The sequence below is a fragment of the Pteropus medius genome, unplaced genomic scaffold, assembly GCF_902729225.1.
Source record: "Pteropus medius unplaced genomic scaffold, Ma_sr-lr_union100, whole genome shotgun sequence".
NCBI lineage: Eukaryota > Metazoa > Chordata > Mammalia > Chiroptera > Pteropodidae > Pteropus > Pteropus medius.
This window is the reverse complement of record NW_024354500.1, coordinates 4,842,687-4,865,742: the sequence shown is the minus strand read 5'-3', so window position 1 is coordinate 4,865,742 and position 23,056 is coordinate 4,842,687. Positions and strand designations below refer to the sequence as shown.

The following is a 23,056-nucleotide window of genomic DNA, read 5'->3' as shown; positions in this document are numbered from 1 at the left end:
CATCCTAAGAGACATCTGCTTATTTGTGATACACTAAAGACTAATGGATTTTTATGTTCCTATGTTGTTATAAAATATAAACAAAATGATAAAGGGGAATCAAGATATTGGTGTTTTATTTTTAAGCTGAGTGGTAGTACACAGACATTCATTTAAATATGCTTCTTGATATTTCATATATACTTTTAAAATATTCTTTAGTATGCTTGAAATGTTTCACAAAAATGAAAAAGGAGATGGTTAAAATAAAAACAAACAAGTTCTAAGATCCTCCTGAACTCAATTTTTGAAATCATTGCTAAAGGGCAAGTAGCTTAAATTAACACAGATTCTTACATATCATCTTTCTCTGGCCCACCCTGGTGTACATTCTGGCTTCATTTGGGGTTTATGTAAAAAAGGTACTTTGACTGACACAACTAGAGTAAATTCACCTTGAGTTCTACAAGAACAGCTTGTGTCAATACACAATTGAACAAGTCCTGCTTCTGTTTCTAACTTCATCTTTTTTTTTTTTTAAATAAACCCAATATGTATTAAAAGGACTAATTTAAATCACCAGGTTCTATCACTGCAAAACAAAATGGCATATTTTAAGTTATTATTCTGGATAACCTTTACAAAGTACATATATATGCACATATATTCACCTTTACAAGTAAATATTATCTTGAACAAAATCATCACCCCAATATTAAAATATTTTTATGTGTGTGTGTGTGTGTGTGTGTGTATATATATATATATATATATATATATATATATATATATATATATATATATATGCATGCCAGAGGTATAGAGAGTAAGAATCCAAACCAAAGGTGGTAATTACCTTCAAACATTTTACCTGTGGCTTCCTCTAGTGTAGCAACATCAAGCCTGGGACTGTAATTTCCATAACCAGCAGCAGTAAAAGCTCGAATCTGGAAAACATACACTGTTCCTGGCTTCAGGTTATTAATGGAGGCTGAAGTGGACTTGGTTTTTACTGTCGAGTAGGTCCGTTCCCTTTGATCCTAGAAACAATATATATGGGGTATATTTAATTGTGATTGCAACCAGGCAATGTGACAGCCAATTCTTGAAATTTATTTCAATTGGCCACACTGTTTTTCTGTTTTTGTAAAGGTTACCTTGTACCCTGTGGAATAATATAGCATTGAATTGTTCCTAAGATAATATAAAATGTAAATGTGAACACATGCCTTTTTCTATAAATTTCAAAGAGAAATAATTTTGTTAAATCATTTCTGATGTTTTGAGCTTTTGTTTTGTTGGCAGAGGGCACACTGACATGAACTATTTAGCCATAAAGATAGTAAAATGTCCTAATGGCCAAAACATGGGTACACCTATAAAATCTATGGTTTAGTAGAAGTCTTCACTTCATTACGTAGTTCTCTTACAATTTTTCTTAAATGTTCTTCAGCAAGTAAAAAGCCATATGCTAAAAATGAAGAAAGCTATTAAGTCAAGAAATTTAGCTAACACCACTACCATAGTGACATTATCAATTATTTTCATTAAAAATTGTACATCTAACAGAATAATATCATTTTTTAATATAGTATTTAAGGAAATATTTTAAATGAAAATGATCAACATAAATGTTAAAGTATTATATAATTTATGGTTTGACAATATTTTAAACATCACTTTCAATTTCCTCATTCTTCAGATATGAAAACTGAGGCTTATAGAATTTAATAATGTGTTTATCATATTATATACAATAAACCTAAGAATGACATAATATAAAAATTCAAGAATATTAAACAATCTTCATCAAAACAATATTCAAATGAATAAAATGTTAAAGGTAATTGGTATGACTCTAATGGGCTATTTATGACAAAATTTATAAAAACTACTCATCCAAATATACAATTTCAGACAGTTTCTTATTCGTTCTATAATACCTGTGCTCAGCTGTGTCTGGCAATAAAACTATTCATTGAAATCTGAAAATGTCAGTCTGATTGTTGATTTGCCTTCACATTGATATTTACAAAAGTGTAAATACATTTATATTTAATCTAGATTTAGTGAAGATGATTTGTGATTGTCTTCATTATAATCATTCATAAAAATGTTAGTTGATAACATAAATATGTATTTACTTCAAATAAAAGAACTGGGCATAACTGATATTTGATGATATAATGATATAAATCACATGCTTACATATATTATAATGTAATATTATTATTATTCTTTTTAAATATAAATTGCCTAATCTTTAAACTCAGGTACTGTTGATGCATTCTGTTTCTTTCATGCAAAATAGAAAAGCAATCATTTGAAAAATTTATTCCAGAGTAAGGATTTGCAAACAATTTTGCTGCATTGTGAGAAACTTCACTCTCATTTACCACCTAACTTATATTTTAAAATGTATTTTATTGCTTTTGAAATCTGATGAAATTTTAGAAGGTACTATAACTATTAGAGCTCATTGGAAAACAGATATTAAACCAACATTAAAAACAAGTATTCCTGCAGAAACACATTTGATAGGACAAAAAATGTACTCCTTGGTACAAAATGAAGTATTTAAACTGTAACTTTGGCCGTGGAAGTCATGAATTCATAATGAAAATAATAAGCCAAAATCTTGTAAACTTAATCTGAACACTGAAACTAATCTAAAACTATCAGTTTTTTTCTTCAAACGGGAAAAAAATTATCTATTGCCAACGTGCATTTTAATTATACAATTGAGTCGATTCATTCCCCAAGTTTTTCCAAAGGTGTAGGCTCCTAATTTGAAATGCTGTCTAAATGATTTAAATGGTTATGTATATTACACTTCAGCTAACTCATTTAAGCCAATAATAGCAACACTTATTATTACTATTACTATTAATAACAGCAGTAGTTTCCACGTTTCAAACCTTGAAACAGGTCCTTCTGTGAGGTAGAGCCTAGGTAATAATTTGTGAACAGATGTACCACCCTCCTCCTTTCTCCAGATGGGTCAGAAATAAATGCACTCATATGCTCAGATATATTACTATTTGCTAAAATTTATCTATTATGGAAATTAAAGGGGCAGCATTTGGGATTTAGTCATACTAAATGGAATTTTCATGGAGAGAGGAGTACAAAGAAGTAGTGGACATGATTAATATAACATATATGAAGTAAATTTCAGAAGGAATTTAAAGGAATAGAATATCAGAATAATTTGATTCTGAAGTTTGAAGAATACTACAAATTCATGGCAGAAAATATTTTTATTTTTTCAAATTACTAAATTATTTGAGGTCACCATCATTATCACTAAAGTCACATAAATAAAATAAATCATTAAAGGACCAAACGGACATCCTAAAAGAAACATTTTTCAAAAACACCTTGGGTTATGTGGCTTCTCTGGTACTAAAACATCGTATATCTAATTATTATGGTATCGAAAACTGAATAAATAAAAATACTACTAGTGGAATATTTTCATTTGCATAACAGAAATTTAATACATAGAAATCATAATTATAATAATGAACCAGAGATTCAGGGAGATCATTATTAAAAATGGCTAAAATTAACTCTGAATTTTGAAGTACCTCCAAACAGTTGGCATAATGACCATCTTAAGTCAACAATGAGGTAGGATGACATGAGTCACACTGCACATGTTGTACATTTCAGCTGTTCTTAGCACTTACTTTCTCGTAATACTTGATTTCATATTCGGTGATGACTCCATTGGGATGCTCTGGTTCCTGCCAGGAAAGCTCCACACTCCGCTGCAGCACTCTCTCCTTCATTACTCCGCTCACTTGCGAGGGAGCTGTTTGGACAAGATGTGTCAATAAACAATGAGAAAATTCACTGGATGCCTGGAATCAAATGTCACAACTGATCAGTCCCATGCTGTGCCAGTTTCATTAAGGTAAAAGAAAGCACCTTTTCATAGCTCACAATTCAGAAGCTAATGAATATTCAAACAGGACCTTATTACTGTTCATAAACCTTAATAGAAATTTAAATTAAAGTGCAAACAGCAGAAGATAGCATTGTTCAAGTTAGTGAAAAATGGAAATGATGGGGCTGAGAATGACAATTAAGCAAATAAATGCTAATTAAGGCCACAAAATATGATTTCAGATTAATCTCCAGTGATAAACTAAGTCCAAATATTTATTTCATAGGCAACAGCAATACACTTTTTAAAAGAAAAAAATATTTAATATTGTGCAAGAAGGAGTATATGAAATGGTTACTTTACTCTTCAATTAAAGGAATAACTTTAAAAATTTTTCCTTGTTTTTGTGTGTGTGTATGTGATCTCAAAGAATTCTAAGTAACCTTGAAAAACATTTTTTACACTTCATTTGGTCAAGGGCAGGAAAATGCTAATGCTTCTGCTATTTAATAAGTGTGTGTGAAAACACATGCATACACATACATACTCCTGCATATATAATTTGTACCTACATAACTTAGACTTCAGTTTTGATAGAAGCAATTCAAAATACTATTTTGCTTTCTCTTTCTATATAGAAAATAATAAGCTTAGAGTTCTTTTATTTTAAGTAATGGCATATACTCTTTTTGGTAGCTAAGACTGTGGAATGTAGCAACTAATTTACTCTGCCTAATTTGCTCAGTGATGATTAACTAGTTGTCTTCTCTGTCTAAATGAGTAGCTGCACTGGCTTGGCTGAATTTCAGTGGGGTCATTTTGTTTCATGTATCATGCTCTATCTCATTCTGTAAAATATTTTCAGGCTGTTAATTTAATTTTCAGATGTCCAAATTTGTTAATAATCCTGCTGACAGAAAAGCAATTATATGGGGCCAAAGCTGTTCAAGCAAGCTTCTGATGTTTATCCCTTTGGCTTTGTTTTGTTTCTTCTACTTTTTAATATTATCTCGTATCAATGTCTAGAAAAAAACATTTTTCACTTCTTTCTGGCTTGGCGGTCGTAAGGAAAGGACATAGAAGATTCATGACTCCCATTTCCTCTCAGATTACTAACAGAAGCATAACGAGGGCAGATTGAGTGGAATAACTTTCCCTTTTGGGGGATATAGTTGAAGTACTCAACACACCGTGTTTACAGACTAAGTATGGTTCTGATATGTTTCCAAGGCAAATTTCTAATAAGAAAGCTTATTATTGCCAGAAATTTTAAAACCTGAATATATGTAGTGAAGAAGGACTTGTTTCTAAAGTGATTTGCTCTCCATCTAGAACCTGCACTTAGCATACCTCAGCTGACTGTGAAGCTCAAGAGGCTGCTTCCTCAAGCCATAGCTTTGGAAAACAAACCCCAACTAATTGTGAGGTGAGATTTAACTTAGCAAATAATCTAACAGTGTAACGTACTTAAAAACATTCATAAAAATCTGTATTTTAACTTAAATGAGTAAAAAATAGAATGCAGCATAGGTAAGAATATCATAGTAGTCAATACATGGAAATATTCATTAAGGCTGCTGTTTTACAACATAGATTATGCCATTTGAAAATAGGTTAGACAGCTTAGTAGGTGCCAATCTCTACGTCTCCTTCAAATAACACACATAGCTTAATATGATTTTCAGTTAAGTCAAACTATAAGACATTTTGATTACTTTCTGTCCCTTAAATATTAGGTGAAGGTGGCAGGAGACACTGAATTCTCCAAGGTATAGAGAAGACGGGGTATAAATGTACCTCATTTAGTTTCTGATATGCTGTAGTGAGATCTAAGTATAGAATGAGACTTGATTTCAGCAAGTTACATGCTAAAATTACATTCACTTTTTCATGCTGGAAAAGAACTTTTAACCAATAAAATTATGATAATTGGGAATTGGGGGGGAAAAGATACCTAAAAATACTTTTGAAATATACAGTATTTTGAAACCCAAATCACAGCACTATCAGTGCAGTATGCTACAGCGTATTTTCGTTCTTTTGCACAAGCAGCCATATCTGTGACTATACTCCTGATCTCCTGTATATTTCTTTTTAAAAAATATTTATCCCTTGCTGATACTGTATTGTCGCACAGTTAAGAGGATCAGAGACAGAATACTAGCACATGGCCCTTGAGAATAGGTAAATTGTATGATAGGAAAAATCTTTCCCTGTCTATGTCCTTCAAATACAACATTTTGGTAAGAAAACACTGATAACATTTTCAAGAGTTTCAATATGTTAGGCATAAAGGATATACAACTCACAAGATATGCAGCTCACGAACAAAAACATGTCTAAGCTAGTCAGATTCTAGTAGGGTCATTATTTTCAGATAAAGTTATGCGTAAAAATAAAATTGAAGTTACATAAAATAATCTTAAAACTCAATGATTTCTATGGTTAATAGATTTGATCTACTAAATTAATCACCTCGTTTCACTAAGAATGCACTCTTACACCAAAATATTCAATTTACTACAATCTGAAATTCATTTTGTAAAGAATATGTATGCAATTAAATTATATATACAGTTAAGAACAAATTAGATGTTATAACATTTAGATGATCATTTTCACAATTATAAAAGTGAAATAAAATATATTGTAATTGGAATTGATATGAAGCTAATAAATAGTAACCAACAATAATAAATTCCCTAAATTTGAAAATGTAGAAAAACAAATACTACATATAGAGGGACTTTTAAACATAAATTTTTAGTAGAGTTTCTAACAAATGATTAACAGATTAATTTCTTATTTAAGCTTCTAAAAATATTCAGATATAAAAATTAATTTCAACTGAAGAAACAGATGAAACTTTTTTGCCCTTAAAGGTCTTTACAACTTATTGGGGACATATATGGAGTCTGTACAAATGACAGTGAAAGATGATCTTAGAAAATTCAGAAAATAGGTTCTTTGGTTTAAAGGGATAAATCTCAACATCATAAAAAAAAGGTGGTAAAGTTGATGCAACAGGAAAGCAGAAATCTTGTAACAGGTTAGAAGGTAAATTTGTGGACTGGGTTTGTTAGTGTGAGGCTTTGAATTAAAAAATAATTAGTAAGGTTGGTGGGTTTACGTATAGACCTGAACCAATCAACCTTTTACAGATTTTTGAGCTCCAAGGACTCATGCACAATTTTTGACCTTAATCAATTTCTAATTAAAATCTGAATACAAAAAAAATGTTTAAATTATAAGGTAGAATATATTCATACAGGCTAGATTTCCCCGCTAAAGTGTTAAGCTTACCTATAAGTATAGAAAAATTTCCTAGCACAAAGTGGGAAAAAAAGACAATTTTAAAACAGTGCACTAGGGGAATGGCCCTCCAAAGATGTCCACAGTGTCATCTCTGGAATATGTGAATGTGCAACAGTATATGGCAAAATGGACAGTGCAGATGTAATTAAGGATATAGACCTTACAATAAAGATATTATCCTGGATTTTTCCCAGTGGGTCCAATCTAATCACATCATCCTTTAAGAGCAGAGAAATTTCTCCAGCCAGGGTCAGAGAGATGCTGCAGAACAAAAAAGCCAGAGAGATGTGAAGCATGAGGGTATCAACCTATCATTGCCGGAGGGTGCCACATGGGAAACATGAGAGGATACAGGGACAGAGTTTAGGATCAAAGACTAGCTCTGGTTGATAGAAGCAGCGAAATGGAGACTTCAATCTTACAAGTGCAAAGGCCCTGAATTCTGACAACAATATGAATGAGCTTGGAAGTGGAATTTTCCCAGATTCTCCAGATAAGAGTCCAGCCCAGTCGACAACCTAATTTTACCCAGTGAGTGAGGCTGTTAGTAGAGTATCCACCTGAGCCCTACTGTGCTCAGACTTCTGACCCACAGAACTGGGAGATAATAAAAGGGTGTCATTTTTAAGTTTCTATAGTAATTTTTATGGTAGCAATAGAAAACCAATATATACAGTAAAGAAAAAAAAACAGACTTACTGGGCTATTTATGAAATCTATGAGAAAAAGTGATAGGATAGTTTCATCATGTGATATGTCAAACTAAAAAAATAGCCCGATGAAGTCAAGAGATTTTTATCTTGATTAAGACTCAAAACACAATGTCTTATAGGAAATAAATCTTCATTATACATTCAAAAGAAACATTCTTTGTGGTAGAACTTCAGTAAAGCTCATAAATTTGATTTTGGACTTAAAAGTAATTTATACTAGTCATCAGTTTTACTACACTTAAATGTTCTCTGAATTTCAACACAGAATGATAAATGAAAAAATAATATTTGTATTTCTAAACAATAAAATGAGGTAAGATGGGTCAACAAGCATAAAACGACCTTTTGCCAAGCATTTCAAGTTGTTAAATCTATTGACATTTGTTAGGTTTCCAATAAATAAATACAAGAACTGAAAATGATGAAATCTTTAGAACACAGTCAAGTGCAAATCTGATAAGAATAGAATAATAGTCTTTTACTGAATACTTTTGTTGCTACACAGTATGGCATTCATTTTTAGCAATCTTTGAAATCATAAATATGTGTATTATTAGGAGTTTAGTATTTTATAACATACAATTTTTAGCTTCCTTACTCTTCCCTACAGGTATTTCATTTTTGCACTATAGAAAAAAAATATAAAAATACATATAAATTTAATCCAATAACAAAACACTAGGCTATAAGTATACATGATCCAGTGGAGTATCATGTAACATATCAATTCCATTTTGGAGGTATGTAGGATTAGGTAAAACAATCTCAATATGTGATTTCACTAAACTTCAATTTCCTGGCTGTAAAAGTAGGTTATTAATAATATTATGAGCAATAAATATAAAATTTTATCTAAGAGAAAAAGCACCGGAACTAAGGGCAATTGAGCTTGTGGCAATTATGAGCAATCCATTTGTAATAGGTGTCTGTCAGATTATTATTGGTTGGAGAGAAGCATGATCTGTAGCTAAAAGAAACATACTATCTCATTCTATAGAAAGTAGTTGGAAAATATCAATAGGAAATAAATTTATCTTTTTTCAGATAAATTTATCTTTTTTCCAAATTTAATTGTTATTTGCATTGTTACCTATTTAACATACCAATTAGGATGACTTTCATTCAAAATGTAAAATACATAATATAATAAATAAGATATATAACAGGATGGATTTGTAAATATTCTTAACCACGATTACTGAAAAGACAACTTTAATAAGATAAAAATAAGATCTGAAATTTCTGTGAAAAAAATGAATATGATGTTGAACTGACAAAGCAGAAAAAAGAAATCATTCTGGATTGGGGTCCCAGTCAAGTATATTTCTAAGTTAAGAAAAAAAAAAGGCACTATTCCACAATTTGATTAACTAAGATTGGCCGTGTTCTTTAAAGCAATTGTCACGATTTCTTTGTAAAAATAATCTGAGCATACATCTTTCAGAGAATAAAGTTCTCTTCTCTGTTATCGTCAGACGATTAGTAACCAATTGTTTGGATGTTTACTGAATTACTCTAGGAGTTAGCACTTCCTGGTAAAATCTCTAGTTAAAATGCTTTAAGGTCAAGGAAGTGAGGGCTGTGGAGAAAGCTATGGTGGCCATTGGTCCTAAACAAATATTGTGACTGCTGCTAATCTCTGTTTAAGTATTGATTAAAATGTTGATTGATGAGGGGTTAATTTGTAACTCCTGGTACATTTGTATTTTCATACAATTACAATGGTAATTGTAACATTCAATGTAAATAATATAAAATATTGTAAACAGTATGTATAAATTAGGTAGCTTCCCAGAGCTAGCTGTACTATGCACACCAGCCCTACCCATAAAGGAATAACTAAATGATGACCTAATATGACAATTCAGAAAAGTAAAGGAGCCCTTGATATTGAGTCATATGTTTTACCTATCTTTTCAATTAGCAGTTAATAGTACTGCTTGCTAGTTCAGTTCTATTCAATACATATTCGTTCGGCATTTATTATATGCAGGGCATTGTGGCATTTTTATAGATCCTTACAGTTTGATTATATATATATATATGTATATTATATATAGTATATATCTATCTATATCTATACACACATATATAATCTTTCTTCCCTAGTACAGCCCTGTGAGGCATGTAGTGCTCTATTTTATTAGTGAAGAAGCTGAGGATACCAGAAATAAGTAGAATCCACTCAGAAAGGGGCAGATTTGGGATTCAATCTCATGTTTTAAGTCCTAATTCCATGTTTTCAACTACGATGCAATAATTCTAGACTCTGGCACTTCTTCAGGGTAGACACTAGGAGGAGGAAGGCTGAGTAGCTGTTCACTCATTTAACATTTGTTGAGACTCCATGATGTGCCATAATGAAGAAGACACCCTAACGTTCTGTTTAGTAGGCAGTAGCAGTCCTAGAACAGGCAAATATCAGAAGAGGTCAAATTGAGGACAGGTTTTCAAAATTATGTTTTTTAAATAAATGGCAAATGCATGTACATGCTACAAAATTCAATAGGTACAAGAGTATATAGCGAAAAGTGAGACTTTCTCCCAACTTGATCCCCACATCGCTAAGTTACTCTTCCCTAAAGCATCCATTCTTAGCAGTTTCTTTGGTATTCTTCCAGAAACAGTTTAGGTATATATGAGTGATGGATTTTTTTTTTTTACATAAATGGTATTTTTCTAATAGCATAGTTAAAACCTTGATATTTTCATTTATACTACATTTTATTTAACTTGTATCATTGAACACATACAGATCTGCATAGCTCATTTACCAGCTGTGTTATATTCATTATATACATACACTATTATTTGACCAGACCCTTATTAAAAGCATGAGCCTTTCCTATCTTTCTCATATAAATTATGCTGCAAAGGAACTGCTGGAAAACTGGTATTTAACATAAATCTTTAAGGAGAATAAAATATTTCAGAGTGGTCTAGTGCCTAAAGGTGAAAATAAGTATGTGAGGTTATATGGACTGAATAAGCAAAATGTGGTCATTGTTAAAACTCATTTAGTGTAACTGTTTTATAAAAGGAAATGAGGACTAAATAAATTTACTACCACTTAAAATGTTTATACAGTGCTACTCTAAGTGCAGATGGGCTACTCAAAGTTCAGCTGCAAGTTATTGGCCTATGAGGAGATGAAGAACTTGGGTCAGATGAACACCTATGTCAGCAAGCACTTTTTGTCATTGCTCAGCTGACATTTTTTCTTAGTGAAACTTTCTTGATAAAGAAAACATTTCTTTTTCTTTGTAGCCTCCTTGATAATTTTCTTTCTGGTGCAAGCCACTTATCATATACTATCATTTTCAGTAGGAATATCTTTTAAAAATATTCTAGTCTTAGTCTAAATACCCTTCACTGTTACACTAAAATGCCTAGAAGGTAAGATCACTGTAACAACATTTTTATTGATTTCTGATGAGAGCTTCATTCATTTATAAATCTGACATATAATTTTTCATAATAGTATAAACAAAGAATTGTATAAATTGCAAAGATGATGAAGTCACAGTTCCCACTTTCAAGGAGATTTTTAAAGTAGAAAACAAGTTAGAATGTGAATGTACACAATTTGAATGCACAATTAAACATTATAGCATAGATGAGATATAAACCACACACACATATACATGCATTTGTTAATGACCAAACCCTCCCTTATATGTCATCAGAATAACAGTTTTAGTTTTGTACATTTTTTGAACTTAGAACATGTTTTATCACAGAGAATTGTGTTGTATTTCAATCATAAAAATATTGCAATACCAGTTGACTATTTTCGAAGTGTTAATTTAGTTCAAATCCTTATGTTATGTAATCTTTATAATTTTCATAGCTAAGTTCTTTATTACATAAATATTATCTCAATTAATTTATATTAAATGTAAATTATCTTGTATTTGATATAGTGTAACAATATTTCCTTACAATATATACATGTCATCCTTCATTTAGATAATAATAGTTTAATTTATATATCATGAAAACATGAATTATTTTTGAATTGTATAATAATACATACTAATATTTACATAAAAATTATGTGGGTAAGCTCATTAGTTTCTCTTTCTAAGTATCTACACAACATTTAAAATATTGTTCTGTATATTATAACAACATTTTAGAACTACAAGATGAGGTTTACTTTCCAGGAGCTGTAAAGCATGTATTTTAAACAACATGTAGGTTGTTCATTAAGAGAAATATTGTCAATAAGAAAAATATTAAAGAAGAGATGTAAAATTTGCCTTAAAGCAGTGTTAATCATATTCATTCAGAATAAGTCACATTTCTCATTAGAATAAAACTTGCATTACTGAACACCAACTCTGTGCTTACTATGTGACTACACTGCATTTATAACTTCCAAATCCTTTTCCAGTACATCACTGTTTTTTATTATTTTAAAATCAATATAATATATTGCAACCATAATTTTAAAAATGAATAAAAGCTACTTTTTACATGATATAAAATTGAAAGTATATCACTTTATAGAGTGAAATGCATGTTTTTAAGTGATATAATACAAAAACTAATGCGGCAAAGTAAGTTTGACAGTTCCATATTAGGTCATTCTTTTACTCTACCCCAAAGTCTTTGATGATGATTGAAGAGAATGACCAATTCCATTATATTCTGGCTCTATCAACTCCATACTTTTCCTCTTTATAGTTCCTTTTTATTTCATTTTTCCTCTTTGTGTCTTCTATTCTAGTATGAATTGTGTTTGAATGTATTTTTTCTAGGCATAAAATTCATATATATCCAAAATAACCTACTTTCTTAAATATTATTTAATAATATTTTTTTGCAGAGATTTTTCCTCATTAATGGTTTTGTTCATTTTATTTTACCTTTTTTCCTCAAATGCTCATTCTGGTGCTCTTCAAATTGATTTCATTTTAATTTTCATTCCATTAAAAGTTGAGTTATTCAAGGAGAAGAAAGAAGAAAGAAGAATGAAACAAGAAGGAGGTGGTAGAGGAGAAGGAGGAAGAAGAAGAGGGGAAAAAAAAGAAACTTAAAGTATCCTGAAACTCTTTAAAATTACCTCATTTAAAATGCACGATTAAAAATGTTATCTCAGTTGCTCCAGGTACTCTGAATATATTTCATCTTTAAAGTGCATAAACTTAAAAAATTCATAATAATTTGTAAGTTCTCAATACCATCAAGATTTATTATTTTAAGGGCCTACCACAAACTAAGCACTTAATTTAATAGAGTCTTTAAATACATTTCAACTAGCATTGCAATGTGTATTTTAAAGTTGTTGCTTCACAACATAAAAGCTACTGCCTTGGAATTTAGGTATAAATGAAAACTGCATTAAATTTCCTAAACCTACATGATGCCAATAGTGCATTATGACATTAATTTTAAATAATATTTTAGCACCAAGAGAAAATTAATGAAGTTTCCTAAAGTGGCCAATTCCTAAGGAGTCACTTTTATGTACTGGGAAAATCTGGTTTATAATGAATAGTTATATGTAAAAAAAAGTTACAAATTTATGAATAAGTTTGGTTCCAAAAGTTATTTTGTAGTTTAGTTGTTCATAATTGAACTTCATTTCCCAAAGAAACAGAATCATAAATGGCAATTAGATTTCCAAGTTAGTCTACAAACATGTATTTGACCTAGAATGTTGTTAAAATATTACAGATTTGCATAGAAAGGGAATTAGAAACAAATTCTGTTTTAATACTAGTAACTAGACAAAACAAAAGAAAAAACAATACAATGAATAAAATGTGTTTATTATACTGAGTACAGGTGCATCAACATAGGGATTCAGATCTTCCCAAATCTTGCTAAAATTCTGATGTCTCTTAACCAGAGACAGAAACTGATCAATTTTGACTTGCCTCCTGTCCCTCCCTTCCTCTTGTTATATAAGGAGTTTTGACTTTATTCCTAAATAGTCTCCAGCCACCAAGAAATAAACACTTCATTAACTAGATCATGAGTATAATTTCACCTTCTTCAGAGCAAAGGTCTATGATCATAGCCCAAATCTGGCTAGTCTATCTTTGTTTTGTAAACAGTTTCACAGGAACACAGGAGCATCCATCTGTTTATATATTGTCTATGACTGCTATCATGCTAAAATATCAGAGGTGATGAATTGCAACAGAGAAAATATGGCCTGCAAAGTGTTAAACATTTATTATCTGATCCTTTTCAGGAAAAGTTTGCCTTCCCCTGACTCACAGTCTGTTTGGCTGCAAACCCAAATAAACAGTGGTTTAAGATTTGTTTTCTCATGCAAAAAAAAAAAAAAAAAAAAGTACTCCACAGATAGTTACTATATCTTGTTCAGTGGCTCAAGGATATAACGATGATTTTTGTGGCCTTTCTATCATGATTTCAATATGCTGCCCTTGCTGCTAGTATAAGTTATCACATCCATGCTACAGGCATGCAATGAAAAGGCAATGTGGGATGTTCAGGATCTAAATAAGAAAAGCCAACTTTTCCAGCAAGCTCTAGCTATCTTCTGTTTACATCTCATTCATCTCATTCCTAGGCTGAAAATAGATTTTTTAAAATTTAAGCTGAATGTATTACTACCCTAGTAAATAAGAGGAAAGAACTTGATACTACAGAGGAAATCAGCAGTGTCTGCCACCCTCTTCTCATAGCAGGGGAGAAGGAGAGCATTCACCAACTTGATTCTTATTCCCTTCTCAATACTTTCTCTTCTAAATATACAACAGAAGGAACCAAGGCAAGTGATTCAGATTCCTAAGTGAAGGCACCAGATTATGAGTGAAAAGTAAGGTTATGTAAATAGGACTTGGAGAGATATTTATGATAACACTAAATCCTTATCTGTCAAGTTTAAGAGTGAGGTGAGAAATTTTTTTTTCTTGTTTGGCTGCATCAGATAGTTATTTCAGGTAAGGTTTTCCCCCATAGGACCAGATAGTCGTAGAAAACCTGAACAAGACAACAACCATTGCCCTGGAAAGATCTATCAGGTGATTTAAAATGATTTTCAGTGAGAGAAGACATTTACTAGACAGCATGAATAATAGGTTAAACAAACATAAATATAGAACTTTTTACAGGAATACCTTTCAATGACATTTCATTTAGTCATTTTATAATTGAGAAATTCCTATGTGAAAAAGAGAGTCTGAAACTGATTCATAGTATTAGCAAGGAACATTCTATCATGCATATTTTAGGCACTAAGCATATTCTAAATAAGTGGATAAGTATATTACACTGCAATTTGCCCTTTTTCTTTTATATATCTCATCTCTTCCTCTCCATTGGATTCTTTCTAATAGATTTTACATAAACCTAACTTTCTCTCATGAAAATAAAATTCTTTCTCAAGCTTATAGCCTTTGCACTTGCTGAGGAATGTCTCTTCTTCCCTTTACAGCCAAATATGCCAACAAAGTTGTCTAGATTCTTTTTCTCCATTTTCTCAACTTCCATTCATGCTCCCACCTTCTCCAGACTTGCTTCTGTCTACCTCATTCTATCCAGTGAGTAGCTCATAAGGCCACAAATGCCCTCATGTAAGCCCACTAAAGTGGTTTTCTCAGTCCTCACCTTTCTTAGATTCTTGGTAGCACTAATACTATTAATTTTTCTCTTCTTTTCTCCTTAACTTCCATGACACACTCTTGTAGTTTCTTTTCTGTCTGGCTAATTCTTTTGTTTCCTCCTCCTCAACCAACAGTCAAATTTCTTCAACGTTGCATAAAAAGATGCTCATTTCCATTAGTCAGTAAGGAAATACAAATGAAAACTATATTAAAATGTCACTTGATACCCACTAGAATGACTATAATCAAAACGACAGATAATAACAAGAGTTGCCAAGGATATGGAAACACTAGAACTCTCATACATTGTTGGTGGAAATGTAAAATAGAGCAGCCACTTTAGAAAAGCAGTTTGACAATTTTTTAAAAGAGTTAAATATAAAGTTGTCATATGACCCAATGAAAGCATAAGTCCACATGAAGACTTAAGCAAGAATGTTCATAGCAACATTATTGATAAAGATAAGAAGTAGAAACAGCCTCAAGGTTCACAACTGGTAAACAGATACAATGGAATTGATACTAGAGAACAGTATTAATCTATAAAAATGAATGGACTCGCTATGTGGTACAATATGGATGAACCTGAAAAAACATTATGCTGAGTGAAAGATGCCATATGCATAAGACTCACATTGTGTGGTACTAGTTACACGAAATGTTCAGAAAGACAATCTCATAGAGAAATAGAACGTAGTAGTAGTCAGCTAGGTCCTAGAGGTGGGAATGGAGAATGACCGTAAATAGGCGTGAGTGATCTTATTGGGATAATAAAAACGCTTTAATACTGGATTGTGGTGATGGTTGCAAAACTCTGAAAATTTACTAAAAATCCTTGAATTATTTACTTGAAATGGGTAAATTTTATGGTATGCAAATTATATCTACAAAAAGCTGTTTAGAATTGGCTTTCCATGACTTTTAGAATAGGGACCAAAATTCTTAACATGACTTACTGTCTGACTTCGATCTATCTTTCCAGCCTCACCATGTATAAATCTCCCTTTCTGTGCATCCCATATTTCTTTTTGTTCCTGAACCATGTCATGTTCCTTTTCATACTAAGATGAAACATAATTCTGACTGTTCCTCTTAGAGTATTTTCCCCAACTTCTCTGACTGGATACAACCCAATGTATTATGTATTCTCATGGAATTGGGAAACTTCCCTTTGTAAAACTTTGGAGTTGAAAATCGACATGTGTTTGCATGATTATTTGATGACTGACTGTTTCTCCCACTAAACTATATACTTCATAAGGCGGGGGGGGGACATATTTGTTTTTGGTAACCAATACATCCCCATTATTTATCACAGTTTTCAAGCTTGAGGTACACATTTAATTCTGGTGTAATAAATAAATAACAACTCTTGATTATCTAAAATTTTTTCCTCTAGGAAATTATTTTTTTTAGTTCTAGGTTAATTATTCTTTCAAATTAAAGTGCTAAAATATCTCACATAACATGTAAAATTGTACATATACCTTAAGATCGGACTTTATATTTTTTACTACTTGCTAAGTATATTACAAAAACTAGTAATACCAATCTATGTTAGGACGATAATTTAAAAGTCAGCAATTAATTTTGTGGTAATATTTAATATATCACTAAGATAAATTTGGATATTAATGAATTCAAACTGTTAATTCAAACAGTTTTTAAACTCATAGCTTTTAAGACCTAGCATAATTTTACTTACAGTATTTGAAGCTTTATTAAAAGAAAATTTCAAATGCAACCAAGTTCTCTCATTACATCTTGTATTGTGTGCACATAATTTTGGAGATTAAATAGAAAAAATAAAATCACTGGTTACATGTAATTGTTAATAAAACAAAGACCATCAAAATATTAGTTTTGATTACCTCAATTTTTATTTAAATGATCATAATGATGAAGAATTATATAACTGTTATATAATGATGAAGAATCATATAACTGTTTTGCATAAAAAAGTAAAATGCTGGACTTCTAGTTAAGATGGCACAGTTGATAAATGTTGTGCTTGCCTCCTCTCAAAACCACATCAAGATTACAACCAAATTACAGAATAGCCATCATTGGTAGTTGCCTGGAGTCTAGGTGAACAGAAGTCTTACAACTGGGGACACACAAAAGAGGCCACCTCGAGACTGAATGGAAGGAGAGATGGAGACACAAAACGGGCTGGTCCTATGTCCTATTTTGGCTGTTGAGAATCAGGAGAAATATTTCAGATATGAGGTCCCCTCAGAAGAGTGAGGGGTCCTGGCCCACACTGGTCTCCTCAGCCCAGTGTTCCAGTGGTGGAAAGAGAAGTCCCCACAATTGGCTGTGAAAACCAGCGGAGATTGTGGCTGAGAGATGAAAGACTGTGGGAGTTGCATACTTTCCTCTTAAAGGGCCTGTGTGCAGACTTACTCGCTGACAGACTCACTTGCTCTGAGTTCCAGCTCTGGGGCAGTAGCTCGAAAGGTATCTGGGATATAGAGGGAGAAATTAAGTTGTTTGCCTTTAGGGCAAGGGCTGGAGAGGCAGGTTTCTCTCAGAGAGAAGTGCTGGCAGAGGGCATTGTTCCTTTGTTGAGCCCTCTCCCAGCCGCCTGGCTTGCAGACCCAGGCAGGTGCCAAATCTGAGCCTCCATCATCCTGGCTACCACTGGTCACCCTGCCCTGGTGATTCCTTAAGACCTGTGCCCTTCCCAAAAGCTGCTTCCAGTGTATTTTTCTACAAATGGCCTGTCTTAGCTCATGCTGCAGACTTTCCTAAAATCTCTTAAAGGTTCACAAAACCTTAACAAGCAGCATCTAGCCTTAGCATGCCCTATACCACTTGCTGAGCAGCCCCACGCCCGGCACTCGCAGCAGCCAGCTTCAATTTGCAGTTTGGCCTCTCAAGGTACTTCTAAGCCCAGCACAGGGGGCAGCCATCTCTGGATTGTTTGGTGGCCCATGCCAGGTGGCCCCAGGCAGGGCACAGGCTGCAGTTGAACTTGGCCTGTGGCAGGGCCCCTCCCAGGAGGCCCTGACCTGCATGCCTAGTGACTGGCTTCTGTCTGAGTCGGAGCACCACCCAGGGTCACATCTGAGGACAACACACCCAAAGGGCAGACAGGGTAGGCACAAGAGCCCCGCTAAAGTGAATCCTGCTCTGTAGGGTCAACTCTTGCACAACAGCTCCTCTACTGGAAACGGCCAGTCATCACAACCTATCAGCCCAAGGGTCAATCCTTCCCATTGATGAGCAAACAGTAACTAAGGCTCAAATACAACAGGAGGGCACAACACAACCCACACAACACAGACATACCTGGAGCTCCCAGCTCAGATGACCAGGGAAGACTGTGACACTAGGCCCCACAGCACACTTACTATATCAGGGCACTCTACTAAGACCAGGAGACAGAGGAGCCCTACCTAATACATAGAAACAAACACAAGTAGGGAGCCAAAATGGGAAGATAAAGAAACGTGTCCCAAATGAAAGAACAGATGGAAGCTCCAGAAAAAGAACTAAACAAAATGGCAATAAGCAATCTACCAGATGCAGAGTTGAAAACACTTGCTATATGGATGTCCAATGAACTTAGAGGAAGAGTAGATGAACTCAGTGAGAATTTTAACAAAAAGATAGAAAACATAAAAGTGGAGGTAGAAAACATAAAAAAGAACCAGTCAGAAACGAAGAATACAGTAACTGAAATGAAGAATACCTTAGGGGGGAGTTAACAGTAGAGTAAATGAAGCAGAGGACAGAGTCAGTGATTTAGAAGATAAGGTAGCAGAAAACACCCAATCAGAATAGCAACAAGAAAAAAAGATTCCAAAAAAATTGGGATAGTTTAATAGATCTCTGGGACAACATCAAGGATGCCAACATTTGCACCATAGGGGTACCGGAAGGAGAGAGAGCAAGGAATTGAAAACCTATTTCAAGAAATAATGACTGAAAACTTCCCTAACCTGGTGAAGGAAATAGACATACAAGCCCAGGAAGCACAAAAAGTCCCAAACAAGATGAACCCAAAGAGGCCCACACTAAGACACATCATCATAAAGTGCCTAAGGTTAAAGACAAAAAGAGAATCTTAAAAGCAGCAAGAGAAAAACAATTAGTTACCTGCAAGGGAGCTACCATAAGACTGTCAGCTGATTTTTCAACAGAAACTTTGCAGGCCAGAAGAGATTTGCATAAAATATTGAAAGTGACAAAAAACAAGAACCTACACCAAATATTACTCTACCTACAAAGCTGTCATTTATAATCAAAGGACAAATAAAGAGCTTCCCAAACAAGAAATAGCTAAAGGAGTTCATCACCACCAAGCCAGTATTACAGGAAATGCTGGAGGAACTTATTTAAAAAGAAGAAAAAAATTTAAAAAGAAGAAGAAAAAAATTTTAAAAAAATATAAAAAATATGAATAATAAAGTGACAACAACTACATATCTATCAACAATTACTTTAAACGTGAATGGATTAAATGTTCCAATTAAAAAGAAAGTATGGCTGAATGGATAAGAAAATGAGATCTTTACATATGCTGGCTATAAGAGACTCACTTCAGATTGAAAGACACACACAGACTGAAAGTAAAGGGTTGAAAAGAGATGTTTCATGGAAATGGAAACAAACAAAAAAAGTGCTAAGGTAGCAAAACTTATACCAGATAAAATAGATTTTAAAACAAAAGCTATAACAAGAGACAAATAACTCAGTTATCCCAATTCTGGGTATTTATCTGAAGAAACCCAAAACACTACTTTGAAGGGACATGTGAATCCACATGTTTATTGTAGCATTATTTACATAGCCAAGATATGGAGACATCTTTAATGTCCACCAACGGATGAATGCATAAAAAAGAGGTGGTACATATATATACAAAGGAATATTACTCAGACATAAAAAAAAAAAAAAAAAAAGAATGAAATCTTGCCATCTGTAAAAACATGGGTGGATCTAGAGGGTGTTATCCTGAGTGGAGTAATTCAGACAGAGAAGGATAAATGCCATGTGAAATCTAGAGAACAGGATAAACAAACACAACAGAAATAAGCTTAAAAGCAGAGAGCATTTTGATAGTTGTCAGATTGGAGAGTGGGGATATAGGTGAAGAGGGAGGGGATTAAGAGATACAAATTGGCAGTTACAAAATAGTCATGGGATGTAGAGTATATCGCATGGAGAATATAGTTAGTAGTATTATAAGAACTATGTATCGTGTCAGATAGGTACTGAATTTATCTGAGTGATTGCTTCATAAATTATATAAATAACTAATCACTGTGTTATATTTCAGAAAGCAATATATTATTGTATGTCAACTATAATTTAAAAAATCAAAATATAAAAATTAAACAAGCAAAATGTTAATAAATTATAAAAGAACAAATTATTTTTATCAAATTGATGCATAATTCATTTCTATTAATGTATAAAATTTATCTTCTTAATATTTATTCTAAATAATTTTCCATGTAATAAAATACTTAGTTTTTCATTTACAGCATCTAACATAAGTCACTCATATGCATTTTAACCTAAGTCATATATAGGAACATGTGTGTGTGTGTGTGTATACATATATATATATATATACATACATATATATATATATATATGTATGTGCGTATATAATGATATTTATATAAAAACTTTTGCATATTTGTAGTTAAAGCAATTTATGACCACTATATTTTGGTAATTCTGTGGCTACTGATTTTCATAATATGTAACTACAGAAAAGTATTATGAATTAAATGATATGTACATTCTGAAAGATACTTCTCATAGAGTCTCAGAAATTTTATTGGCTATATCCCTTTAAAAAATTCCATATTTAATAAAATATGGATTAGTAATTCTTCAGCTCTCTCTTCCAACAATAGTCAATACATGAGAAATAGAATTAAACATTTTCTCAACTCTGTGGATCAATTTGCCAGGTCTAATTATGAAGGATTATTTTCACCATAGTTTCTTTATTGTTACAAAATTATGATAAGATTCAGATCTAAAATTTTCCTCTAAAAATAGAAAAAAAATTCTTTTTTCCTCTCTCTCTTTTAGTTTTAGTTTAATTTTTCCATTTTAGATCCCTTTGCCTTAAATCAGTAGACTATCCACAAAGTACACCAAGGGTCAAGAACATCTTTTGTTCCCTAAGAAGTGAAGAAATGCAGGGTTATGAGCACCTTCCATTATATGTTCACATAATAATTTTATTTAATGCCATAGCAAGTTCCTTCAGGATGCCTAGTGATCTGGCATTTTAGATTAGAGGACTCGGAGAAAGTTGCATGAATGATTCATTAAAGGTAATTCTACTTCCTGGTTATTTCAAATCTGATTCTTCTTTAGCATAAACCAACACCAACAACAAAAATCCAAAACATATAACTGCGGGCAATGAATACAGCATTGAAAAATATCCCAACTGTCTATGTTTCAAATATTACTCTCTGATGTTCACTTAATATTTCCAAAAAACTGACTGAAAAATGGTTAATTGCTCTTTAAAAATAGTACATTTTCTATTTTGTCCAGTAATGAAATTTGTTCAATGTTAGACTTCTTTAGAAAACTGCATATTTCTGAACGCATCCCTCATTTGTCCTACATTGTCTTGGATGGCAAGCAAAAGTAATTGTGTAACGTATTTTGTGCTCATACCAAGGAAAGGCAGATTTCATATAGTTTGTACTTATTAATTTTGTATTGTGAATAGGAAATTCCCTCTCTATTACTTAAAATAAAAACTTTGGAATTGAACAAAGTTCTTAATGTTACGGTTTTTTTTGTTTGTTTGTTTGTTTTTTTTTTTGTTAAAGACAAAAAAGAATTATCATTAGGCACCTAACCACACAGCCAAATAAAACATTTGGTTAAAGCTGGAAAAATAGATTAATACTCCACCAGTAAATAACAGCTGTTGTTACAATGAGCCATTGAGTGAGGTCCAACTCCTGGTGCCCCTAATGAGTGACGTCCACAATGTACTGTCCTCAACAGCCCTGCGTGGCTCCTGTAGACTCATGCCTATGGCTTCTTTTATGGAGTCAGTCCATCTCTTATTTGGTTTTCCTCTTTACCTTCTGCCTTCTATTTTCCCAGCATTTTTGTCTTTTCTGAAAAAGACTGCCCTCTCATGATGTTCCCAAAGTAGGATAGCTTCAGTTTTGTTACTTCTGCCTCCAGCGATGGATATATTAATAACTCTGGATATTAATTTGCTCTAAGACCCCACTTGTTCATTTTTCTGGCAGTCCAGGTAGATGCTTTCCTCCAATACAATATTTCAAATTAATCAATTGTATTAGCCTTCCTCACTGTCCAACTTTTCAACCTGTACACAGTAATTGGGAATACAAGGGACATGGATTATCCAGTTCGTGACTTACCTTGATTTAGTCATCATTTCAAATGAAGACTATTAAATTACAGACAAGCAATAATTTTCTGGTGCTAGAGTACCAGGTTATGTGCTCAAGAAACAAGAAACATTCATTAGCTGCTACCCACAAAAGGACACTTGGCAACTTGGAACACACACACACACACACACACACACACACACACACACAGAG

General features: G+C 32.6%; 1 protein-coding gene across 8 annotated transcripts in view; it reads right to left on the bottom strand.

Moving 5' to 3' along the window:
• EPHA7 (EPH receptor A7) overlaps positions 1–23,056 on the bottom strand; it is a 158,549-nt gene that overhangs the window by 26,525 nt on the left and 108,968 nt on the right. For 4 of the 8 annotated variants that reach the window (XM_039853316.1, XM_039853317.1, XM_039853320.1 and 1 more), the window contains exons 6-7: positions 3,672–3,796; positions 836–1,019 (exon numbers count right to left, since the gene is read on the bottom strand). In XM_039853316.1, coding sequence (XP_039709250.1) covers positions 836–1,019; positions 3,672–3,796 — 309 coding nt within the window. Of the gene's footprint in view, positions 1–505; positions 742–789; positions 1,020–3,671; positions 3,797–23,056 lie in introns of those variants that run through there. The other 4 variants (XM_039853318.1, XM_039853319.1, XM_039853322.1 and 1 more) reach the window with 3 other exon arrangements.